Source organism: Sapajus apella, unplaced genomic scaffold, assembly GCF_009761245.1.
Source record: "Sapajus apella isolate SASKATOON/1434 unplaced genomic scaffold, GSC_monkey_1.0 scaffold47, whole genome shotgun sequence".
NCBI lineage: Eukaryota > Metazoa > Chordata > Mammalia > Primates > Cebidae > Sapajus > Sapajus apella.
Genome location: NW_022436987.1, coordinates 1,592,259 through 1,615,671, shown reverse-complemented (window position 1 = coordinate 1,615,671; position 23,413 = coordinate 1,592,259). Strand labels below are relative to the sequence as shown.

Sequence of the window (23,413 nt, the reverse complement as noted above, 5' to 3'; positions counted from 1 at the left end):
TCTGGTTCGACCTTTCCTTCCCGGGCTCCGCCTCCGCCCTGCGGGCCTCCACCTCCCCGGAGGCCTTCCCAGGTGACACGCCGGAGTCCTTCTGAGGGGCGGGGTTTACGCACGAATGGGGCGGAACCGGGAGGAGAGGCGGTGCTCCTTACTCGGAATGCTGTGGGTGTCCCCACCCCTGCGTTCGGCCGTTGCCAGGAAACAAGCGTCCCTGCTCCGGTTTGGTCCGGCTCAGCCAATGAGCTGGCACGCCATTGCCCAGTCGTGCGTCTCCGGGTGGTTACGTATGGTGCGCGGGGGTGCGGCTGCGTGTGGCGCGGGGCGGGGCGCGGATGGTGCGCCTGAGAAGCGATGGCGGCGGCCTGAACTCACCTAACAGCCGTGACGACCGGGCCTGGCCAGGGTCGGCGTTCCGTGAGTGAACGGTACGCACGGGCCAGAGGGCCTGGAGAGGCGCTTGGAGGGGCTGAGAGACTGGGAAAAAATGTACTGGGTTTGGTTACTGTACTGGTTGTGAGGGATTGGCAGGTGGTGAGGGTCCGGGAGTAAGTGTCTAAGATAGGGGAGAAAGGTGGGAGCTTACAGGTGAATGGACAAATGAGGGTCTGTGAGGGGCTTGGATGTTTTCGGAGGTGCCAAGTTGAAGGGACTCCTGAACACGGTTTACTAGGTCTGGGGCTACTGAGGGCTGGTGGGGTGAGGGATACCCGGGGACTAGAGTGAGGGGGTAAGGCCTGCGCGAGGCGAGGGAGAGTCAAAGGCGAAGGTGGGAGCCTGTGGGCTGGCGGCAAATTGGTGAGGGAGTTGAAGGCGGGCCATGGAAGGAGGAAATTAGGGCTGTGAGACTTGGATAAAGGTGAAAGGTTGGTTCTGGGCCTCCTTCGATGATGGACTGTTCTGCCCAGTGAGAGTAATAGTTTTAGACAGGGTAGGGCAGCTTGGGTGGAAGTATTGTGCACTTGACTCCTCTGCTCCCATGGACTTTCCATATTCTGGAGGACGAGAAAATGAAGGTGTCATGGGCAATAGAAATGTGATAATGAAAATCATATCTGAGGTTCAGTCTTTAACAGAGTAGTCACTGAAACTTCATTTCCTTCGAGTTTCTCCTTTGGACTGCATAGTTGAAGATGGGCCCTCTCATGAAGGGTTTTGCACTATCACAGCTTGTGTTTTCTCTCTACCTGCTTCTGGACAACCTTATTCAACTGTTGCTCCTTACCTATGCTTAACTGTGGGTCTTTGATTGGATTGACCATTTTCAGTTGCTAATTCTACTTTTATGGAGGTCATATAGTTTGCCCTATACAACACTATATTTAGGCTCCCAAACAGGATGGCTTTGCTCTCCTTTCTTACAGTTGAATTTTTTAAAAAGCTAGTTTATATTATATTTAAAAAGTACATTTGATGAGTTTTGACCTGTGTACACACCTGTGAAACCATCACTCTCAAGATATTGAACATTTCAACCACCTGAAAATTCATCTCTTTCTCCCCACACCCTGTAATTGGTTTCATCTTGCTAGGGATTTTTTAGGTCCCTTTCTCCCCACCAACCCAAATGCACATGGAATTCTGGAAAGTTGGGTTGGCATTCAGTGATAATGGCCACGTTCACACTAGTAAATTTTCCTTTCTACTGATAGTCTGCCATGGGGTTGGGACATCCTGATTCTTTCCAGACTCAGGAGGAGCTAAGTCTTTCCTCTCCAGACTATTCCCTGAGAATTAGCCTCAGTCCCCATTCTTTTCCAGAATGTAGCTTCAGAGCCAACTATTCTATCCTGTGGCATATTCTCATTGCTTCTTTCTGGAGACCAAACAGGCCTCCATACTAGTGGAACCCTTAGCAACTTGCCCAGACAGAACTTTATAGGACCTGCGTGTATAGTTTGGAGTTCGGAGTGGTGGTTCCTAAACACTGGGTCAAGGACCCTGTACTTGATAAAATTATCATCCATCCAAGATGGAAGGAGAGAAACAAAGACACCATAGTTATTCATGAAGATAAATTTTTTCTCAGAGATTATCATTCCTATTCTTTTGGTCTTGAAGTGCTCTTTCATTGATGAAGTAATGGTGACAGTAGATAGTGTTTGTTTTTTTTTTTTTTTTTTTAAATCTTATACACAAATGAAAAGTGACAACCCAATTTTTAATTTTAAAAATTATAGCTTTATGAACTCTAGAAATTTAGAGTGTTGATGGTGTGGCTGTTGTATTAGGTTGAAGAAGCATACATTTATACAATGATTCTGTATAATTTGACATCTGAGCAACATTCATGCTTTACATAGCGATTTCAAATTTTATTATACTGATTTATGTAGATACTTGTGAAGTGACAAAGACAGGAATTTTCATTTTATAGATGAGAAATTAAATTCAAAAGCCAGAGGTCACATATCATACAGTGGCAAAGTTGAACCCAGAATTTTGTCTCAGAGTAAGAGAGTCTTGGGGAAAGAAGATTTATAATAGACACTGAAGGTAATGTGAGAGGATTTTTTAATGATTTGTAATTGTTCGTTCTATTTCCAAAAGACGGTAAAGGGACTGTGAGGGTGACATAGGGATGAGGATTATGTTTAATGTTGTGGCAGTGAGATTGGAACAGGTATATGTAATGCATGGATCACATCTTGATAGTGGATCATATGATAGTCATAGGATGAATCAAGTCAGATATTAGAGGGTTTTTAGGAACTGTCTAAATTCTTGGTTATAATGGAGAAAGCACACGATTTGGTAAGTTTATTGTTTGCTATACCAAACTGTTGAAATAGTAGTGCATTAAGTATAATGGATTTTGATTTGTGTCATATAGCCGAGTGGTAGGTCTGAGAAGATGAAACATACACAAGGATTATGAAATAGAGATAATAGCATGTTTAGGGTACTGTGTTAATCATTTATTCCATATCTGCTCTGGGTCAGGCACTCTACTAAGTGCTGGGAGAATGAATTCATTTATTAATTCAACAAATACTTCTTGAAGATATAGTTTGTACTTGTGCTGCTCACATTTTGTGGGATAACAAGATGAATAAAACATGATCATCTGAGCTCTCAAGGGGTTTTTGGTCTTGTTGGGAGAGATAGACATATGAAAAGATAATTTCAATTTAGAGAGGTAATGTGAAATGTGAAAATATATCATAATAGAACGAATGTGGTGGCTCACACCTGTAATCCTAGCACTTTAGGAGGCCGAGGCAGGCAGATCGTTTGAGCTCAGGAGTTTGAGACCAACCTGGGCAACATTTTGAAACCCCATTTCTACCAAAAAAAAAAAAAAAAAAAAAAGTTACCGCCAAATAAAACATCAAAAATTAGCCAGGTTGTGTATGCTTGTGGTCCCAGCTACTCCATAGGCTGAAATGGGAGGATTGCTTGACCCTGGGAGGTAGAGATTGCAGTGAGATGAGGTCAAGCCACTGCACTCCAGCCTGGGTGACAGAGTGAGACCCTATCTAAAAAAAAAAGAAAGAAAAGAAAAGAAAAAATATATCATGAATTGATTACTTCTCTGTATCTAGTGTCAGTCTTTCCCCATATTCCAAATATACATGTTTATTGATCTACTGTGTATCTCCACAGTTATCTCAAAATTAACGTGTCCAAAACAGAACTCACAGTCTTTGCCCCAAAAGCCCGCCTTTGGACACTCATCTCCCCTATCTCATTCCAGGCAAGGACTTCATTGTCATCTTTCATACTTTCTGTTCTTTCGCTCCCTGCATTCAATCATTTGCTAAAATCTTAATACATTTCCCTCTATGTTATCTCTCTTCTCTATGTCTCTATTGCTACATCTTCACTGTTAAAGCTTTAGTTTAGCTCCTCCTTACCTCATGTGACTTTTTTAAAACAATTTTTGTCTTAAAACTTGATCTTTTGTAGTTCAGCCCTAGAATGATTTTTCTGAAAATATATATCTGATCACAGAACTCTTGTGCTTAAAAACTTTTGGCTCTTTGTGTCCTGTAGGACAACATCCAAATTTCTTAATATGGCATCATTGGGCTTCAGCTCACCTCTCCAATATCATCTGCTACTCCCTAATCTGTGTTCTAGTTTGAATAAATTGTTCACAGTTCCCTAAAAACATGTTACTTTTTTGAGCCTTGAACACTTTGTAATGGCTGCTTCCTCTACTGGGAATGCCATTTCTTCTCTGCCCAGCAAACTTTCCTTATCCTTTAGGATCTAGTTCAGCTTCACCTCCTTTTTGACATCTTTGTCAGGGTAGAGATAACTGTGTGTGACATGAGGATTCCTTGTTGTAAAGAGGAGTCATTGTATTATAGAAGTTCGCTTTTGTGAATTACAAGGGCCCTGCTGGAGTCAGATGAGGAGATCCCCACAAGAAGAAGTGTGGGAGGAGGGGAGGGAATGAGTTGGGCCCATACGCTGAGATTCCACTTGTCTGAGGGATGGAAAAGCAGGAAAGATATGTGTAAGCTGAGCTCTAGATTAGTAAGTTCCTAGTAGGTGGTGGTTTTTGTTTGTTTTTCCCTTTGTAGTCCTATGACATTTTAATTAGGTCATTCTACTTTCAGTATTTAGGGTAACAGCCCATTTATCCTTCTTAGGTCAGTAATTAGTCTTCTTGCCTAGGAAGAGCCATAGTAAGGAGAGAGAAACCACAGAATTTTACTGACCTGTTCTTGGAAGATCATTTTGGTCTCTCCCTGTCCAATGTAGGTATTGCAGGTATATCCCTGCCCCCAGCTCCCTCCTCTTTGCCTCTCGCTGGGCAAAGGTTCATAAGTGAGGCTGAGCCACTTCCTGTCCTATGTCTGCTGAGGTTCATTGTCACTCTTGCTGTGTGTGGCTGTAAGGCTGTATTTTGGGCTGTAAGGTGAGTGCCTGTTCTTGGCCATTTTGGGTCTGAGAGATCAGCTCCTTCTCCTTTTTACTCTGTGGCTGAGCCTGAACGTAAATCTGGAGGGTAGGGGGTTGTGCTTTTTTTTTTTTTTTTTTTTTTCTTTTTGGACTTTGCTGTGGGAGGAAAGGACACCATAAGAAGTTGGTGATTTTAACTTCTTCTTTTTCTTCTTCTGAACGTTGCAGAGTCTAAGTTGGTGATGGCAATAGCAAACTGTGACTTTCGTTTATGCTTTTGTTGTATGTGAACAGGACCCAGTTTAAGTGTTGGCTTTTGGAATCTGAGATGCTGATTCCAGTATCTTCTCTTGAAGTCTTTGAAATGGGATTGTGGAACTGGGGTGGGCAGGTGGATGAGGAAATGTCTTGGAGGCCAATCTTCTTTGGTTCCATGACAGTGCCCTCTGTTGGTCAAGTGGTGGCGCAGTAATGGGTACCCCAGGTATATTGTAAGGTAGGAGCAGTTAATGTTTGGAATTAAATTCCCGAAGCTGAAGGCAGTTTAGTTTTGGACCTGTTAAGACCTTAATGAGACTGAATGCTTAGCCTTTCTTTAGCTGACTGAGGTATGTCTGGGAGGCCATAAGGATGAACTCATCAGAGCAGGTTGTATCTCTTCTCTCAGAGATATGGGCACCTGGGTCAAATAGGATCAGGAGAAGGAAGGAGGAAAGGGATATATAATTTACAGAGACCCTGCTTTATGGTTGAATGCTACATAGGATATTATTTAATTTTTAAAACTAGCAGTAGTTATTCCATCAGGAATTTATAGATAAGGCTCAGATATGTGAAATGATTTATTTAAGGTCACACAGCTGGAAAATGGTGGACTGAGATTTAAACCATTGAGGGACCCCAGAGTTCAGACTTTACCTACTACTTTGTATTATTCTTGTTTGACTATAGGATCTCTCTTTGTTTTCAGTCCTCAAATGAGATATGATTGAGAAAAGTGTTCCATAAACAGTAATACTCTTTTTTCGGTGAGGCTCTTTACAGGTGGCAGATAGCTTAAGCTGGGTTTGGGAAGAGTTTAATAAAGGGACTATATTTACAAAAGTATGGTTAGGGTTTAAGGAAACGAGCAAAGGATGGTGCAGTATCCCAGTGTTAATAACTGTAAGAGGGGCTAGTCATAAGGGAGAGTGCTTACCACTTTTCTCAGCTGTTGACTTTACCTTTTCCAGCCCATGCCTAGTTGAGACCAATAAATAGCTGGGTGGGTGGATAAGTACTTGTTTCCAGTGCATCCCTGCTGCTGATGGCTACTAGTCTTTGTGGCTGTGTTGATGATTTATTAAGAATCCATGTATGCAAGACTGAGCATTGCTTCAGTGGCTTTGCCACTTTCTTACCCATTTTATTCTCTCTCATCCCTATTCTTCTAGGTGAGTGAGGGAGGGAAGGTGGGGTGGGGGTTGTTGGTGGATCTTAGCTTCTCTCTTTCTTCACTTTCAGATTTGCCTGAAGTAGCACCCATCCTTTGGTTTTTACTCTTTTCTTCCTCTCTCAGAAAATGTGGCATGCCTATTTTTCTGAGTATATCTGATTTTTCTGTCATTTATCTCTATCTTATTTATTTATAACTTGTCATTTTCTTCAGACTACTTCTCTCACTCGACAAACGCCCTTGAGGCTCTCCATCCTAAAGCAAAACAAAATGCTTTTTCTTGACTCCCCTTACCACAACTTCTTTAAGCTATGGCCCTATTTTTATCCTTTCTCATTTCACTGAATTTCCTGAAAGTACATCTTACATTTCGATTCCTATTCTTTAACCAACTACTTTTCCTAAGTTTATAAAAAACTTGATTGCACTGTTTTTAGTCTTCATTCTACTTGATCTTTCTATGGAACTATACACTATGGGCAACCTTCAGTTTCTTGAAGCTTTCTTTCTTTTGATGTCTAGATTATCGTTATTTGTTGGATTTCTCCTTTTATTTCTGGCTACCTTCAAAGTCTTCTTTAAAGACTCCTCCTTTTTAACTTTCCTACATCCTGGTTTTTCCCCAAATTTTCCCCTTCTTTCATGATCTGCTGTTTTCGTTGGATACTTCCATCTATTTCCACAGCTTCATAGTTACCTATAAGCTGCTAACTCTTGAATTTGTATCTCTAGTCTTGATTTTATTCCTTATCTCAAGTGTGGTATTTCTACTTGCTTTCTGGACATCATGAATATCCTGTAGATGTCTCAAAACTTAACATGTTCAAAACTGTACTCATCTTCTTTTCTAAAACACAGTCCCCTTGTTATGTGTTTCTAGTCTGTTAATGGCTTTATCTTTTACTGAATCTCCTATACTACTTATGAGAGTTATCTCTTATCCCTCATTTATTTGCCAGGTCTTGTTGCTTTTACTTTGTGGTTAACTTAAATCTGGAGGCAGATATTCTGCATTTGCATCTTAGTCCTGTCACTTACCAGCTAAGTAACATTGGACAACTTATTTAACCTCTCTGGGCTTTGATTTCCTCATATGTAAAATGTGGATAATAATACTTAATGGGTTTTTATGAGGCTTAATGTAGCTATTTCATGTAGTGCTGGAATGGAGCCTGGCATGTAGTAAATATATGTTTGCTCTTAAAATTATTAATTCAGCATTCAATTTCACAAGGATATTTGAGTTCAGGCTCTATGTTTGCACCGTGGTTTCAAAGAAAAATGAATGATGTTTTTTATTTTGTTAAGGAACTTGCTATTGATTGGCAGAGGTGTTACAGGTATAAATGCTTTCAGTATTGCATGGAACATGTTAAGATAGAGCTGAATCTCAGATTTATCTTTCCTAATATTTCTCTTGCTACCATAGTTGATGTTGTTACTTTTTTTTTGTTTTTGAATGGACTATGGAAACAGCTTCTTATAAATTGTCCACCGCAATCCATCTCTCTCTGCTCCACTTTATACTGTTATCTGACATATTTTTAAAGACCAATTTGGTCTTTTTTCTTGTTTAAAAACCTCCTTTGTTTCTAGGGTGATAGATAAAACCTAAACTCCTCAGCATAATATTTAGTGATATTTATAACATTCACCCATATTTACCCTTCCAGTAATTTTGTGCTTCTCTTCTCTGAATAGTCTGTGATTAAGGCACACTCAATTTGCAACTGTTCTTTGAATTTGTCGTGTTCTTTTACAGCACCATAGTTTTGTACATACTGTTTTTAATATGAAGAAAACCTTTCCCTCTGCTCTCTACTTAATCAGTATGTCATTATTAAAGATCTGTGTTCAGTATTAACCTCTGTGGAACCCAACCCTCTAATAGCACCCCAGGCAGAGTTAGTTGCTTTCCTTCGTGCCCCATGACACTTTTTATAAATACCTCTATTTACAATATTTGTTGGATTTACGTTTATGCTATCTCAACTGTTTTTATCCATCTTTGTTATATCCAGTGCTTATTTAGAACAGTGCCCAGTACTTTATCCATATGAATGTACATTGAGTTAATGAGTAAGCCTTACTTGCTCTTTAGGACTGACCCCTCCCTTTATAAGACTCACCTATTCTATAGAAGTTTTCCTTAAACATAGTTGCTACCTTCCTTTACTTGTGAACTGGAAATTGTGTGAGAGAGTATCTGGGTGAACAGAGATGTTGTTAATATAACCTTAGGGCAAAATGTGGGGCTGGGCCAGATCTCTGGATTCCTTCAGCCTTTGTTGAGTATAAAGAGGAAGGACAACTGAACCACACCTTTCCTCTCAAGGTTTTCTGCTTATGAGAGACTGTACTGATGAGGGTGTGGTGGCTGTAAAGGAGAAGGAACTAGGCCAATAGCTACTTGGTACTTTTTTCCTTTTTCTTGTGAGGATGTCTTATCATTTTCCTGGGAGCAAGTTTTGGATATGTCTGGCAGGAGTGGAGATGGGAATGTGTCTGTCTTCCTTACTGGAAAGAAACCAGCTCTGCTTTATTGGTTGGCTCTGAATTCTTCCTCTTAAGAGTATTCAGTCAGTTAGGGGTCTATTTGCTCATCTCTCATAGGTCACTGGGTAGGTTTTTAGGGAAGCACCTGTGATAGACAGAAAGAAATTTCTTCTTCAGTAGTCCCAGAGGGTTAGAGTCAGATCAAGGCTGGATTTCTTGATTGATTGTTCGTTTGTTCATTCATTCATCCATCCATCCATCCATCCATTAATTTGCTTCCGTATTCATACATTTAACAAATAGTTATTGAGTCCCTAGGTCCTGGGGACACAACAGACACAGTAAGACAAACCTTGCCCTCAAAGAAGCTACCTAATGTGGGGAAGATAGACAAATAAATATATAGTTTCAGATAGTGAAAACTGCTAAGAAGAAAGAATTAGGAAGCTAGAGAGTGAAGGTGAGAAGATGTGCTATTTAGATAGAGTTGTTAAGCAGGGCCTCTCTGGGGAGATGGCATTTGAAAAAAAACAAACTGAGCAATGACAGCAATGTGAAGAGCAGGAGAAGGACATTCTATGCAGAGGGAACAAAGTATTCAAGAAGGCCTGTGTCATTAAAGTGTGAGTGAGAAGGAGAATGGTAGGAAGTTATACGGATTAGATTATTTAGGCTCCTGTAGGCTAAGATAAGGAATTTGAACTATTATCATGTGATAGGAAATTATTGGAGAGTATTCAACAGAGGATGGGTCATATAATTTAGATTTAAAAAATATCACTCTGGTTGCTGTGAAAACCCTCAGGGGGATAATAATGGAATCATGGAGACCAGATTGGAAGCTACTGTAATAGACATATTTTGAAGGTAGAGATGATAGGGTTTGCTGATGAATTGGATATTGGAAGTAAAGAAAAGAACAAATAAGGATAATGTGCACATTTTCAGCTTGAGCATTTAGGCATTTAAGTTAACTTTGGTTTTTTTTTTTTTTTTTTGAAATGGAGAAGGTTGAAGGGGTAACAGGTTTGGTGGTAGAAATCTGAGTTCTGTTTTAGACATGTCAGCTGCTGACTGTGTGTGTATGTATATGTAGGTGTGTGGAGTTTTCAGTGGAGTGAGCCTCTGTTTATCCCTTCCATTATCTCTTCTCTGAATTAGATACATAAATCTGGACTGGGCAGTGACCTCTGGGCTTGCCATTCCAGCCTGGTATAACCTCTGGCTCCATGGGCAGCTACTGGCTCCTACAGACCGGATGAAGCAGATTGCAGACACAAGTGGAGAAAACCTCCAGTTGGCAAATCCTCAGATTGTAGGCCTCTGGCTGCCGGGCCTGCCCAGCCTGCCTCATGGAGAGGATGAATTGGCTGAGCAGACTGGCCTCCCGGGGCCCTGGGCACCGTATACCTCAAGGGGCCAATCTGCAGACCCCAGTCATGGCTGACCCTGAGACCTGCCTCATGGTCTTCAAGAATCATTGGTCCCAGGTAGGAGACTGTATGCCAAAGGGCCTTGTCTGCTGACCACCTGAGTTCTCCCAACCTTCTGTGTTCTCACCATCCCATTTAGTCACTTTACCATCTTAGATTCCTTCCATCTTCTGTCCTTTTTCCCTAGGTGGTACGAATCCTGGAGCGGCAAGGTCCTCGGGCAGCTCCTGGGGGTGCAGATGATCTCAGTGCTGTTCGTAACCACACTTACCAGATGTTGACACTGCTGGCAGAGGATCGTGCAGTTCCCTCAGCCCCTACAGGCCCTGGGCCCCTGCTGGAGTTTGCTCTGCGGGAGGATCTGCTGACCCGTGTGTTGACATGGCAGCTGCAATGGGATGAGCTTGGGGATGGGGTCGAGGAACGGCGGGCTGAGCAACTGAAACTATTTGAGATGCTAGTGAGCGAAGCTCGCCAGCCACTGTTGCGGCATGGTCCCGTTCGTCAGGCTCTACTCACCCTGCTGGATGCCTGTGGCCGCCCTGTGCCCAGTAGCCCAGCATTGGATGAAGGCCTGGTGCTACTTCTCAGCCAGCTGTGTGTTTGTGTGGCCCGGGAGCCTTCATTGCTCGAGTTCTTCCTGCAGCCACCTCCTGAGCCTGGAGCTGCTCCCCGTCTTCTTCTCTTTTCTTGCCTTGTCCCTTTTGTGCATCGAGAGGGCGCCCTGGGCCAGCAGGCTCGTGATGCCCTACTTCTTCTCATGGCTTTGTCAGCTGGGAGCCCTACTGTGGGCCGCTACATCGCAGATCACTCGTACTTCTGCCCGGTTAGCACCCCCTGGCATGGAGGGTAGGGTATGGCATGTAGATACTGGACAGTACCTTCCTATCCAGGAAATGGGAGAGGCTATGTACCAGGGCCCTTTCCCCTAAGAAGTAGTTCCTGGGTTTGAAAGCAGCCCCCTGGCGTTGCAGTCGTTATGAATCATGGGCTTAGGTGGATAGTGCAGATACTAAGGCTCCTCGTAGGCCCATGATTCTAGGTGAGTTTCTGGCACATTGGGTAACCAAATGCTTGCTTTGGTAATAGCTTATACCCCTATTCCCATCAAAACTCTGGATTAATAGCTCCCCTGTTCCACCTTTTATATTTTATAAACATATTTTATGTATGAGCCTTTGGTAACTTCTCATAGGTGCTGGCCACAGGGCTCAGTGCTCTGTACTCGTCACTGCCTCGAAAGATTGAGGTTCCAGGGGATGATTGGCACTGCCTGCGACGGGAAGACTGGCTGGGAGTGCCAGCCCTTGCACTCTTCATGAGTTCCCTAGAGTTCTGCAACGCAGTAATTCAGGTAGGACTGGAGTTTCCTGGAGGCCTGGCCCTTGGTCATTCTTGAGGTAGGAGGGGGTACATTCCCTGGAGTTCTGTGATTTTTCCATCTTGGAAGTAGGATGCCTATCTATAGTGTACCATTCTACTCCCTTCCAGGCAGTGGTCTCCTCATAACCCTCCCCCTTCTCTATTGCACTCCTACAGGTGGCTCACCCCCTGGTGCAGAAGCAGTTGGTTGATTATATCCATAATGGATTCCTGGTGCCTGTTATGGGTCCTGCCTTGCACAAGGTGAGAATCATGGGTGGCAAGGCAGATAAGGGGCTAGACTACAGTGGTAACCTCAGTGCCAGGACTAATGTAGGAGGCAGTGGGTAGAGTACTCCTCCCTTTTCCCCTGTCTTCTCCTGATTTCTCTTAGTATCCAGAGAAGATGGCTCTGTATGTACAGGAAAGCTGTGCACTTCCAGACTTTCCCTTCTCTTTGTCCAGACCTCTGTGGAGGAGATGATCGCCAGTACCGCCTATCTGGAGCTTTTCCTGCGGAGCATCTCAGAGCCTGCTTTGCTCCGCACCTTCCTGCGATTCCTGTTGTTGCACCGGCATGACACCCACACCATCCTCGACACCCTTGTTGCCCGTATTGGCAGCAACTCCCGGGTATGGCTCTTACCTCTATCCTGGCTTACGTGGGTGAGCCATCTTCTCTCTCTGACCTTTGTTCTGGGAGGGTGTTCCTGCCTTCTTTGACCTTTATTTCTAGCAGTCACTTCAAAATTAAGTGTCATTAACTGTCCCACATTAAACTTTTAACCATTTTTGGTACAGATTTTAATCTCCTCCCCTGCTTTTATAATATGTGAATCTAGAACACAGTCACCTTTTCTGGATGACTTTGGCTGTTCATCATGACTATAGGTTTTGCTACTATGCCGTGTTTGTAATATAGTGTTGGCCTGAGTTCTCTAAAAACTGTTTATCACTCTGTGGCCTGCTATGGGCGACTTGAGAGCACTTTAGGTTGTGTGTCTGCTTTGATAGATGATCCAGGTGCTACTGATATGCTTACCTTCTTTCTTCTTTAGATTTGCTGCATTTTAACTATAACTTGGAACACTCATCCACGCACCTATCTACTTTTGGTTCTTCCTCCTAAACATTTTTATTGAATGTTCACTGTGTGCCATACTGTTTGCTGGTGCTGGGGATACAATGTCAGGTAGACATTGTTGCTGACTTCATGGAGCTTACTTTGTAGAGAAGATAGACAAGCAAACATATTAATAAGTTGTGGTCGGGGTTATGAGAGAGCTAGAGTGCTTAGAAATAATAGGGTGGTCAAGGAAGACCTCTCTGAAGAGATGACAACAAACTGAGACCATGAAGATCATAAAGGAGTTAACCTATTAATCAAGTAGAAGAACCGGAAAGCAGAGGAAACAGCATGCAAAAGATCAAATGGGGGAATAGCTTAATGCGTTTGAAGAAATGAAAGACTGGAGGTATAGTGAGCAAGGGGAAGAAGGAAATGAGGTAAAAATAGAGGGGGTAAAATCCAGATCATGCATGACCTGGAAGACCATGCAGGAAGTTTGGTTGTTAACACATAGAAATATATATAACATGGGAGTGACTAGTTTCCAAGTTATAAAGACTTAAGGCTTTCCAGGAGAATAAAGCAATTATTTAGCCATGGACTTCATGGCATTTATTTTGGCTCTGGGACCATTTTTGGTTCCTTCTTTTATTACAAGTTGAAGTTCCCTGGATCTATGTGTTTAAAATAGATCCATGTGTTTAAAATAGAAATTCTTTCATCACTAAGGGCTCTTGAAAACCTCTAGATAATAAGGTACTTGGTAGTGGGGTTCCAGATCAGTTTCCTGGATAGCTATGTTTTGTATAGGTACAGTTTCTGACCGTGTATTAAGAAATATTCCAGACTAACTGATTAAACCAGTGTTTCTAAACCAAGTGTATACTTCAGAAACATCTGTGAATCTTTGAAGATGACAACTAACAACTATAAGAGATTCTGAGCTCTACCTCAGATTTCTTGAATCTCTGGGAGTAGGCTCAGGGCATTAAAATTTTCCAAAAAGTAATCATGATAGATGCCTGGGGTTAAGATTTATTGGAACGATTAGGGAATAGATACTAAAGCTTTAATTTTACAAAGATACCAAAAGTATTTTTTTCCTCATTATGCTGAAATTAGGCCATGATTGGCCTCAGGTTGTCCTGTTCATGTTTAGAGACAGTTGATTTTCTTTGTGAGGTTTTATCTGTTGTTTCTGTCTATCTTTCCTTTGTCTTAACTTATCCTAACTTTTATTATTCCTCACTATGTTTGATTTTTAGTAGTTGTTTCTATTAGTTTTCCATTTGGTCCCCTGGTCTTAGGAGCCTTACGTGTTGTTGGGATGTTTCTTCTTGGTTCCTGGTTCTTGGAAGAACCAGATCTCTTCTAATTTCAGGATGCCCATGTTAAACATGTAGATGCCCTCCTTTGCACTGTCTGGTCCTTTCAACCTTGATTCTTTGGCTTGACTTTGTAACTTAAGTAGCCTGTCTTGTGTGCCTTGAAGTGACTAATTTTGGCTAACCAGCCTGTGTTAATTTCCTATTGCTGTCATAATGAATTATCAAACCTAATGCTTAAAACAGATTTATTATCTTACAGCTTTGTAGGTCATACATATGACATGGATCTCACCAGGCTAAAATCAAGATTTTGAGGGGTGGGGTGTGTGTTCTTTTCAGGAGGCCATAGAGGAAGATTTATTTTCTTGCTTATTTCTATTGTTGGCAGAATTAATTTTCTAGCAGTTGTGGGATTGAGATCTCTTGTCTTCTTGCTGGCTGTCAACTGAGGAACATTCTCTGCCTGTAGAGCAACCAGATTCCTTGGCTCATGGCCCCTCTTCATCCATAGGTAATAGATATCTATGGATCTCTATTATTTGTGGATATCTAGGATAATTTCCTTTCAAATTCCATAATCTTAATCACATCTGTGGAGTCATTTCTGCCACATAAGCTGAAGTATTTTTAGGGTCTGGAGATTAGTATGTGGTCACCTTTGAGGGACCACTTTTCTACCCACCATACTACTTTTCAGTAAGTGGTCATTTAGGATAGCCTCCTGAACATCCGTGCTATTCAAAATGTGAACTGTTGTTTCATGTTTTTCTTGCTGTGTGGTTGACTTTTAATTCTCCCATGGTCATTTAGCAAATAATGAATGCCTAAATGTTCAGATAGTGCCCTAGACCGAGACCTATTAAGTTGTCTTCAGGGAGCTCAAGCTGTCTGACATACTTGCTATAAGGGAAGTGTAGAGAAAGTGCTAGGAAGATTGAGAGGAGTGAGGGAGAGTTTACATGTTTGTTTTGTTTGCTTAGTCAGAGATGAACCAACCTTCTTCCTTTCTAAAATAAAAGGTTTCCCCTAAACTTGACCCACCTACTTTTTTTCCTGTCAGCTGCCCTTGAGCTGTTCTTTATCCTGCCTTCTGAGAGATACAGTAGTGTTAGAGAGGTGACTCAGACTTCATGTTGGCAGCCCCACCTACTTCCCAGTTGGGAATCTTCCCAGTTCCCTGTAGTTTCTTATTGGTAGGCATTCAGTTACTGTGTTGCTACAGTCCCTTCTGGCAGGCATTCACTTAATTACCATGTTTCTGTTGTCTCCTGTTAGTCATTCACTCAATCACAGTATTCCTTAGTCTCTTTTCATGGATTTTCATTCAAGTATTGCTGGAGTCTTTGCTGACCAGGCATATGTAGCTAGAGAATCTATAGAAGTCCACTAGGTCTGTGATGCTTCATTTGTTTGAATAGTAAAGTCTTGCTCACAAAGATCTAGTGATCATTTAGCTAATACTTGCATGACTACATGCCAGGCCTGGTGTGTGGACCTCTAGGAGTTCCTCTAAGAATGGTTGGCTGGGCTTGGGGTTAGGGGGTTCCCATTTGGTGAATGGCTTGGAGGGTAGAGAGCTCTTAAGGTGACTCCCTTCCTCCCTTCTTCCCTCCCCCCACCAGCTCTGCATGGTCTCTCTGAGTCTCTTCAGGACTCTCCTGAACCTCAGCTGTGAGGATGTCCTGCTGCAGCTGGTTCTCAGGTATCTGTGGGGGCAGGGCTGAGGGATGGCTGACCCTGAAGCCTCAGGGTTTTGTGCATTGCTGGGGCAATGGGCTGTATTGGGGTTGCTCATGAGTTTTTACTTGGAGCCTGGCTTAACCATATAGTTTCATTGGCCTGATGTTCTCCTAGGCCCTGTCCTTCCTTCCTGATCTACCCTGTGTCCCCTTTCTGATGTCTTTCTCAGGTATCTTGTTCCATGTAACCACGTTATGCTGAGCCAGAAGCCAGCTGTGCGTGATGTGGACCTATATGGACGAGCAGCTGACAAGTTTCTCTCCCTAATTCCACGCTGTTGTCGCCACCATGCCCCCAGCCCACCTCGTCCAGAGCATGCCTCGTGGGCACGAGGTGGGCCTAGCAGAGAGACAGGGAGAAGGGAGGACATCACGGGTATGGCCTGGGTTCTTGGGAAGTGTAGCAAGGGGTTGCTGGGGTGAGGGGAGGAAGGTGGCCACGAGTGACATTCTGTCTTTGGGGAGGTTGATGAGGGTGTCTTGCAGGGAGGATCCTTACACTCACCAAAGAAAATTAGAGTGGAACTTTTGGCCAAACTATTCTTGTTCTTCTCTTTGGTTGTATACTCTTCCTGTTTCCATTGTTTCTTCGGTGGTGATGGTGGTGAGTAGAGGTGATGGATTAGGATAAGGTTAGTTAGGAGGTTGGAGAGTTAGCTGTCTGAATAGGTTCCATGTTTCTGCCTCCCAATTGCCTTCTGTCTTAGTCTCCCTGGGTGTCTTATCTCTCCTCCTGAACCTCTCCTCAATTTCTCTTATATTTTTTCCCCCTGCAGGTCCTGGAAGCCCAAGTGTGGACTCTTCTTCTGTGGTGACAGTACCCCGACCCTCCACACCGTCTCGTCTGGCTCTCTTCCTGCGGCAGCAGAGCCTGGGTGGCTCTGAGTCTCCAGGCCCAGCCCCTTGCTCACCAGGGCTTTCTGCATCCCCAGCCTCCAGCCCTGGCCGACGGCCTAGCCCTGCAGAGGAGCCTGGAGAGCTGGAAGACAATTACCTGGAGTATCTGCGTGAGGCACGTCGTGGTGTGGACCGCTGTGTCCGAGCCTGTCGTACCTGGTCTGCCCCCTATGATGGCGAGCGGCCCTCTCCTGAGCCCAGTCCTTTCGGCTCTCGGACTAAGAAACGCGGCCTACTTCCTGAGGAGGACAGGAACAATGTGGGGGAAGGGGAGGAGGAAGAGCTGGGGAGTAGGGGGCTGGCTGGGGCTCCAGGGGAGGGCCCTGGCCACCTGTCCCCTCCCCAGCTCAATGGAGTGCCAGGATCATGGCCTGAGGGGGCCAAGAAGGTTCGTCTGGTGCCAAAGGAGGGAGCTGGGGAACTACTAGAGGGTACCTCTGAAGGCATGGCAGGACTAGAGGGCTTTGGGCAGGAGCTCCGGGAGCTAGAGGTGGCATTGAGCAATGGGGGAGCTGGCTCAGAGTTCCCCTTAGAACCTCCACTACCCCTTGAGGAGGAGGAGGCCTACGAGAGCTTCACCTGTCCCCCTGAGCCCCCTGGCCCCTTCCTCAGCAGCCCTTTGCGGACTCTCAACCAGCTGCCAAGCCAGCCCTTTACTGGTAAGCTTCTTAGCCTAGGTCTTCTCTTTTGTGTACTCTTTTTGCACGTTCTTGACATGTTTGTGCTGGTTTCTTAGACTTCTTGGCAATGTCATTTCTGTGTACATGCCTAGCCCCTCATCCATCCTGCTTGCATCACTTCCAGATAATGTCATGTCATACTTGTGCCCCTATGTCTGTCTGTCTGTCTTCCATGCTTGTGCTGGTTTGAATATTGACTTATATTTGAGCCTTGTATGTCTGTCCTATGTGCATGTTCCTCCTCTTTGCCTAGTCTGGCCATTTCCTTCAATTCGTAATTAGGATATTCTATGTTTGGTGTTCCCTGGTGAATCACAGCAATATTCCTGAACCATGTGGAAGATATATATGCTATCCTGTATGAGAGGCACCTGTAAACACACTCTATGCCATTCCCTCCAGTTTATCTGTCTGGGTATTGGATTTTCTGTCAGCTCTCCTGGGGCCTAGGGTTAACCTTCTGTTTTTCTCCCTACTCAGCTCCTTCCTCTCTACCTCTTCAAAGAAGGACTTGATTTCAGATTTTTCCTTTTCACTGTCCTTGTACCTTCTTGGTTGCCGTGACTGCCCAGTAACACTAAGACTGTCTTAAGCAGATAGGGTGCAACCTCTTTGAAGGCAAATGACAGAGCGTGACCCTGAGCTTCCTGACTGAGTTCTTTTGGACTCTCAAGGATGGCCTGGAGCTAGACTCGATTTGAGTGGTTGGACTATCTCTTCTTTATTTTTCTACGAGAACTAGCTTACCCCACCATTCCAAACCTCAGGCCAGGAAAACCAACCAAACAAACAAATAAAAAAAAAAAAAGCCCACCTCTGAGAAGTAATGTAGTGGCTAAGGCTAAGATCACAGGCTTTGGATTAGGCATACCAAACAGCCTCCCATCTCTGCCATAGATGCATATAAATCACTTAACTACAATTATGGCACATTGTGAGAATTTAGCAAGTGGTAGCTGTTCACTATCTCTGGGTGCATGGCAGGTTTAAGTTGACTAAGGCAAACACTCATCTTCCAGTTGTTCACAGTCGGATTGTCATGCCTTGGTAAGTTCATGTCCTGACTGGGCCTGGGAGATGCTGGCCATCCTGCTTGTCCAGCACCAGGGCTTCTGCTCTGGAGTTGTGCCAATTCCCTCTTCTTGCCTCCTACAGAAAATACATCTTTCCATTTATTCGGCCTCTGCTCTGTTCATTTCTGCTCAATACCACTAGGAGATGATGTGCAGGTTTTACCACAGTCTTGAAGTATTAATTGAAGCTTTTGTCCTTTTTCTTCTTTGTAAACTAATCTGAGCTTTTTGAACTGTTTTTTTGCAAGAAACTTCCAGGAAATGAAGAGGACAAAGTTACGGGGTATCTTAGGACCCTGTTAAGTTAGAGTTGTTTTGAAGCTAATGCTAGTCATGTGCACCTGGAGTGGAAGATGTTTCAGAATCTTTTTCAGGATTCACTCCCTCCTGCCCTCCATCATTCTCCTGTTTCAATTCATAGTACAGTTCTTAGATACTCTCCCTTCCCCCAAAAAAATCCCTGATCAGAAGGACTGTGATGGTTATAGAGGCCTACTGCTGGTGATATGGCTTAGCTGAGGTCAGTTTTCCCAGTAGATAATGCTGATCCTTTTCCTTCCCTTCTCTCCCACCAGAGTCTGTCCTCAGTCAGTTTCTCTGCCCCTGCACTACGCTATCCTTTTACTACATATTCTGTTCCACCTTCTTGGTTCCCAGCTTCTGAAAGACAAAATTGATGTCTCTCTGGCCTGCCACAGATTTTTCCCTAACTTTACATTGGCTCACATAGTTACTTTGTCTTTGCAACACCATCTTCTTGCTTTTTTTCTGACCAGGTTTAGTGTTCTCTGGTTTTTGTGGAACCTAATTCTTTTTGGTCAGAACTACTTTCTCTATCTATTGTTCTTCTATTGTGCCTCTTGGGTGAATCTATTATAAACACAGAATATGTAATTGTAGCTTATGGTTATAATTGAACACTTAAAATTTGCCAGATCTTAGGCTAAATGCTTTATATTCATAACACTTTGATCCTCTTCATCACCTTATGAGGTAGGTATATTTTCCTGTTTTACCAACTAACAAACTAAGACTTGGAGAGTTTTGACTTGTCCAGTAATGTAATTAGTAAAGGGCAAAGCCGATGAAACCAGATCTCTCGGACTCCAGAGCCTAAGACATGGCTCTTCAGCTTGAATGTGTTGTAAAGCTGGCATCTGGACTCTGGTGAGTCCATATGGTGTCTGCCATCTTATTTCCTCCAGAATAGGTGGCCACGGGATATTTAAACATACCCAGAGGCTGACATACAAATACTTTTCATCTGGTGGGGGTCTCTTGTTTTGGGGAGGAATGCGTGCGATGTGCATTGTGTTCAGGCCTTGTATCCTTGTGCCCACCTCCCCCCCAACCCAGGCCCCTTCATGGCTGTGCTCTTTGCCAAACTCGAGAACATGCTGCAGAACTCCGTCTATGTCAACTTCCTGCTGACGGGGCTGGTGGCCCAGCTGGCCTGTCACCCCCAGCCCCTGCTCCGCTCTTTCCTGCTCAACACCAACATGGTCTTCCAGCCCAGTGTCAAGTCCCTGCTGCAGGTGTGCGATGCATGCATGCATGGGTGCGTCCAGGCTCCGTGGTGGGCCAGGCCCGCAGCTAGTGACCCTGGGTGGGCTGGGAACAGGCCCAGTGGGACTAGAAAGGACTGTATTGGTCTAGAGCTGCTCAGAAATGTCATGAAGTTGTGCTTCATAGGTGCTGGGCTCTGTGAAGAATAAGATTGAGAACTTTGCGGCTTCCCAGGAAGACTTCCCAGCACTGCTATCTAAAGCCAAGAAGTACCTCATTGCCCGTGGCAAGTTGGACTGGGCTGAGGGCCCTGCAGGAGGACCTGCCCCGCGCCGTTCTGATCCCCTAGGTGAGGCCTATCCCACCACACCCATACCTGCCTTCCCTAGATAGCCTATTAACCCAGGTTAATTGAGCCTTATCAAGAGTGAAATGTTGTGCCAGGACCTGGAGAGTTGTAGGAAATTGAGTCCTTATGTTTGTCATCAGGTCAGAGGATAGAACAATAGAACATAGCTCTATCCATTAAGAGCCAGATCAGCAGTTCTAGCAAAAACTACTCTAGAATTTGGGGACAAGAAAGAAAAGAGGACAGAGTAGTCTCTAGGTTGTGATATTATTACAGCTAGTAAAGGACATGACATTTGACATGGGCCTTGAGAGTTGGGTAGGACTTAGGTAGGCAAAGGAGTGGGGAATCTTTTTTTTTTTTTTTTCCAGGAGAAATTTTGGACTGTTCAGTTGGAGTAGGGGATTTAAAAGGTGGTAGAATAGTTGGTAGTAGGCTAGAGAGATTTGGCTGGAGCTGAATTTCTCAGAGTAGAAGTTGTAATGTTTTAGGTAGTGAGAAACCACTGGAAGTTCTAAATCTGGAAGTGGAGAGATTAGTGTGTTAGCTCAGATGAAGTCAAGCTAGGAGAAAAGAGCAGGAAGCATCAGGAGGCTTCTGTCATAATGCAGATGTTACCAGGGAGGCTTGAATTAGAATTAAGTGGACATGGAAGGGAAGTGTTGGTGGAGTTGGTGAGTGGTATAAGGAAGGAGGAAGAATTAAATATGAGTATGAAGCTTTAAGTCTAGACTTTTCGCTTAATAAGTATCTAAAACTTTTTCCATACGTGCCAGGCATTGTCTTTGGTACAGGAAAATCAGGGAGTTACAAGATACAATTTCTGCCTTGAAAGAATGTACAATCTGGAAAGTGACTAGAGGAATGTAATACCAGAGGGAGCAAGTTCCTAAAGGTGTTGGGAATAATGGGATCTAGAGCAATAGAAAAGGGTTAACTTCAGACAGGAAAAGGCTTTTGGTTTTTCTCCCTATGAGGCAAATGAGCAGAGAGCAAGGAGGAAATGACATGTGTCAATGGAGTTGTGAAGTGTAGAGGAGAAAGGGATTTTGTGTCATTCTTTATTTACTAATTGAAGCAGAAGGCAAAATGATATGCTGAAAGCAGAGATGGAGGCTTAATGAGAAATGTGTGTGGGTTGGGAAGAGAATACCACAAAAGTTACTGCACAGCTGTGAAGTCTCAGGTAAAGTTCTTTAGCATGATTTCTTCGTGGTCTAGTATTGTGAATATTTCTTCCTTCTACAGTTCTGGTGCTGGGGTCATTGTGGAGGGTCCAGGTAGACAAGGTAGACAAACATAGTCTAAACCCTTAAGCTCACAGGTTAGCATATGAAGTAGAAGATACAGAAATAAATTAAGTATGTTAAGATAAGGGGAGAACAATTGGGAGTCACTGGAAGACAAATCGGAGGAGGTTTTCTACAGAAGCAGGGATAGTAAAATTAAGCCTGGAATGGTGAAAAAAGTGGGGAGAGGAAAATTTAGGCAGAGGGAGGTACAGGGCATGAAAAGTGACTGGAGGGTTCCAAGAAGATAGATGTGGACACAAAAGCAAGATGGGGTGTGGAGAGTTTGAAAAGAAGTTGTAGGAGGAGTGTGAGCCTGGTTGTGAAGGGCTCTGAATGCCAGTTTTAATAGATCTGTATAGTACTTCTGTAGCCAGTATTAGAGGTAGGAAATGGATCCTTACCCAGAAATCTAGGCAGAATGTTAGAGGCAAGAAGACAGTGTTTTAAATGGCTCACTTGAGTCTAAGCTGACTTGAAATTGGCCACAACCCGTGGAAGAGAGGCTTTGATATAGGACAGGGACTGGTGAATGGTGAAGTGGTGGTACAGGAGAGCAGATCTTGGAGGGATAGCAGAGTATGACAGAAGTGAAATTGTCACTGAACTATAACTGCATATATAGCACCTGTGGATACTGTAGGAGCAGAGGATGTGGGTTGGGTGTTATAGACAGGCTGGGGAAGATGGAAGTGGGTGACTAGTTTGGGAGGGTGATGGGAAGCATGAAATCAGGGCATGCTATGGACAGAGGAGAAATAGCTTGCTGGTGGTAGAATAGTGATTAGAAAGAGGAGGATTCATCAGGGTGAGAGGGCATGGAGAAGGAAGCAATCTTGACTGGGAATGAAGTGGCTGAAGTGTTGATTGGTTAAGACTGAGAAGGATGGTTGGCTGGGTTGGGAGGCTGGATAGAGGGAAAAAGGCTAGGCAGGCAGTATTTTTTGGTGTTAGAGTAAGAACTCTTCTTCACTCTAGTCCTCAGAGTCAACTTCAGGGATGGGACAGGAAGTGGTACCTGAGGTTCATTTCTGGTCCATTTTGTCCTTTTTTCCATTTCCTCAGAACCCTAAAGGAGAAGTCCAAGAACCTAGGGGGTGGGGGAATCTCCCCTCTCAGTCCAAGGGAGGTTCCCTGATCCCAGCACCTTCATGATACCCCTGTTTATTCCCAGTGAAGAGCCGGAGGCCATCCTTCGGGGATTTACTCCTGCGGCATGCACACAGTCCAACCAGGGCCCGGCAGGCGGCACAATTGGTCCTTCAGCCTGGGCGAGATGGAGCAGGACTTGGCCTAAGTGGGGGCTCCCCTGGGGCTTCAACTCCAGTTCTACCCCCTCGGGGCGGGGCCCCTGAGCGCCAAGGTGAGGCTCTTCGAGTCAAGAATGCCGTCTACTGTGCAGTCATTTTCCCTGAATTTCTCAAGGAGTTGGCTGCCATCTCCCAGGCTCATGCTGTCACCTCACCTTTCTTGTTGGAGACTTCAGAGGAAGGATCTGGCCCTCCCATCTCAGGCTATGGGCCCCTCAATCCTTAACTTTCTTCCATGGACAATCAGGGCCATGGGTGGCCTGGGCTCGGGCTAGGGCACAGGTTCCTTTTTATGTTTGGAGGCAGTGGCAAAAGGACTTTTTAATTTATTTCAGATGAATGTTTTATGGAGAACTTGTTGCAATATGTATAAAAGGGAAATCTCTATTCTGTGCTCATTTTTCTTTCCCATTCTTTTTTCTATGGGGCTGGGGCCCCAGGAAAGTTTGTACATAGTGGGGGAGGTGGTCAGGAGTATTTTCTCTTTGGTGAGGACATTGATGCCAGGGTTTCAAAATACCTCTTTTGTCCTTAGAGGGTGGAGGGACTCTTCCCTCTTCTCTAGATCCCAGAAGAAATAAGCAGCATGGGCCCAG

General features: G+C 44.1%; 1 protein-coding gene across 4 annotated transcripts; it reads left to right on the top strand.

Moving 5' to 3' along the window:
- Positions 1-265: 265 nt before the first annotated feature.
- FAM160A2 (family with sequence similarity 160 member A2) lies at positions 266-23,212 on the top strand. 4 transcript variants are annotated; one of them, XR_004257558.1, is made up of 12 exons: positions 266-425; positions 9,944-10,272; positions 10,403-11,041; positions 11,411-11,569; positions 11,755-11,841; positions 12,043-12,210; positions 15,597-15,676; positions 15,884-16,089; positions 16,490-17,269; positions 19,720-19,921; positions 20,056-20,218; positions 22,682-22,933. XR_004257558.1 is itself a non-coding variant. In XM_032240551.1 (12 exons), exons 2-12 carry the CDS (start codon positions 10,135-10,137, stop codon positions 23,041-23,043), a joined length of 2,919 nt encoding a protein of 972 aa, XP_032096442.1. In that variant the 5' UTR covers positions 266-425; positions 9,944-10,134; the 3' UTR covers positions 23,044-23,212. The 4 variants fall into 4 exon arrangements, 3 of the variants coding, with proteins under 3 accessions (XP_032096442.1, XP_032096441.1, XP_032096443.1); XM_032240551.1 differs by having other exon boundaries at positions 15,884-16,047; positions 19,720-19,898; positions 22,682-23,212; XM_032240550.1 differs by having other exon boundaries at positions 19,720-19,898; positions 22,682-23,211.
- The last annotated feature ends 201 nt before the right edge of the window (positions 23,213-23,413 follow it).

Coding starts and splice junctions, on each gene's coding strand:
- FAM160A2 (XM_032240550.1), top strand. CDS start 10,135: ATGGAGAGGATGAATTGGCTGAGCAGACTGGCCTCCCGGGGCCCTGGG. Junction 10,273..10,402: donor TCAAGAATCATTGGTCCCAG/GTAGGAGACTGT, acceptor CTTTTTCCCTAG/GTGGTACGAATCCTGGAGCG. Junction 12,211..15,596: donor GTATTGGCAGCAACTCCCGG/GTATGGCTCTTA, acceptor TCCCCCCACCAG/CTCTGCATGGTCTCTCTGAG.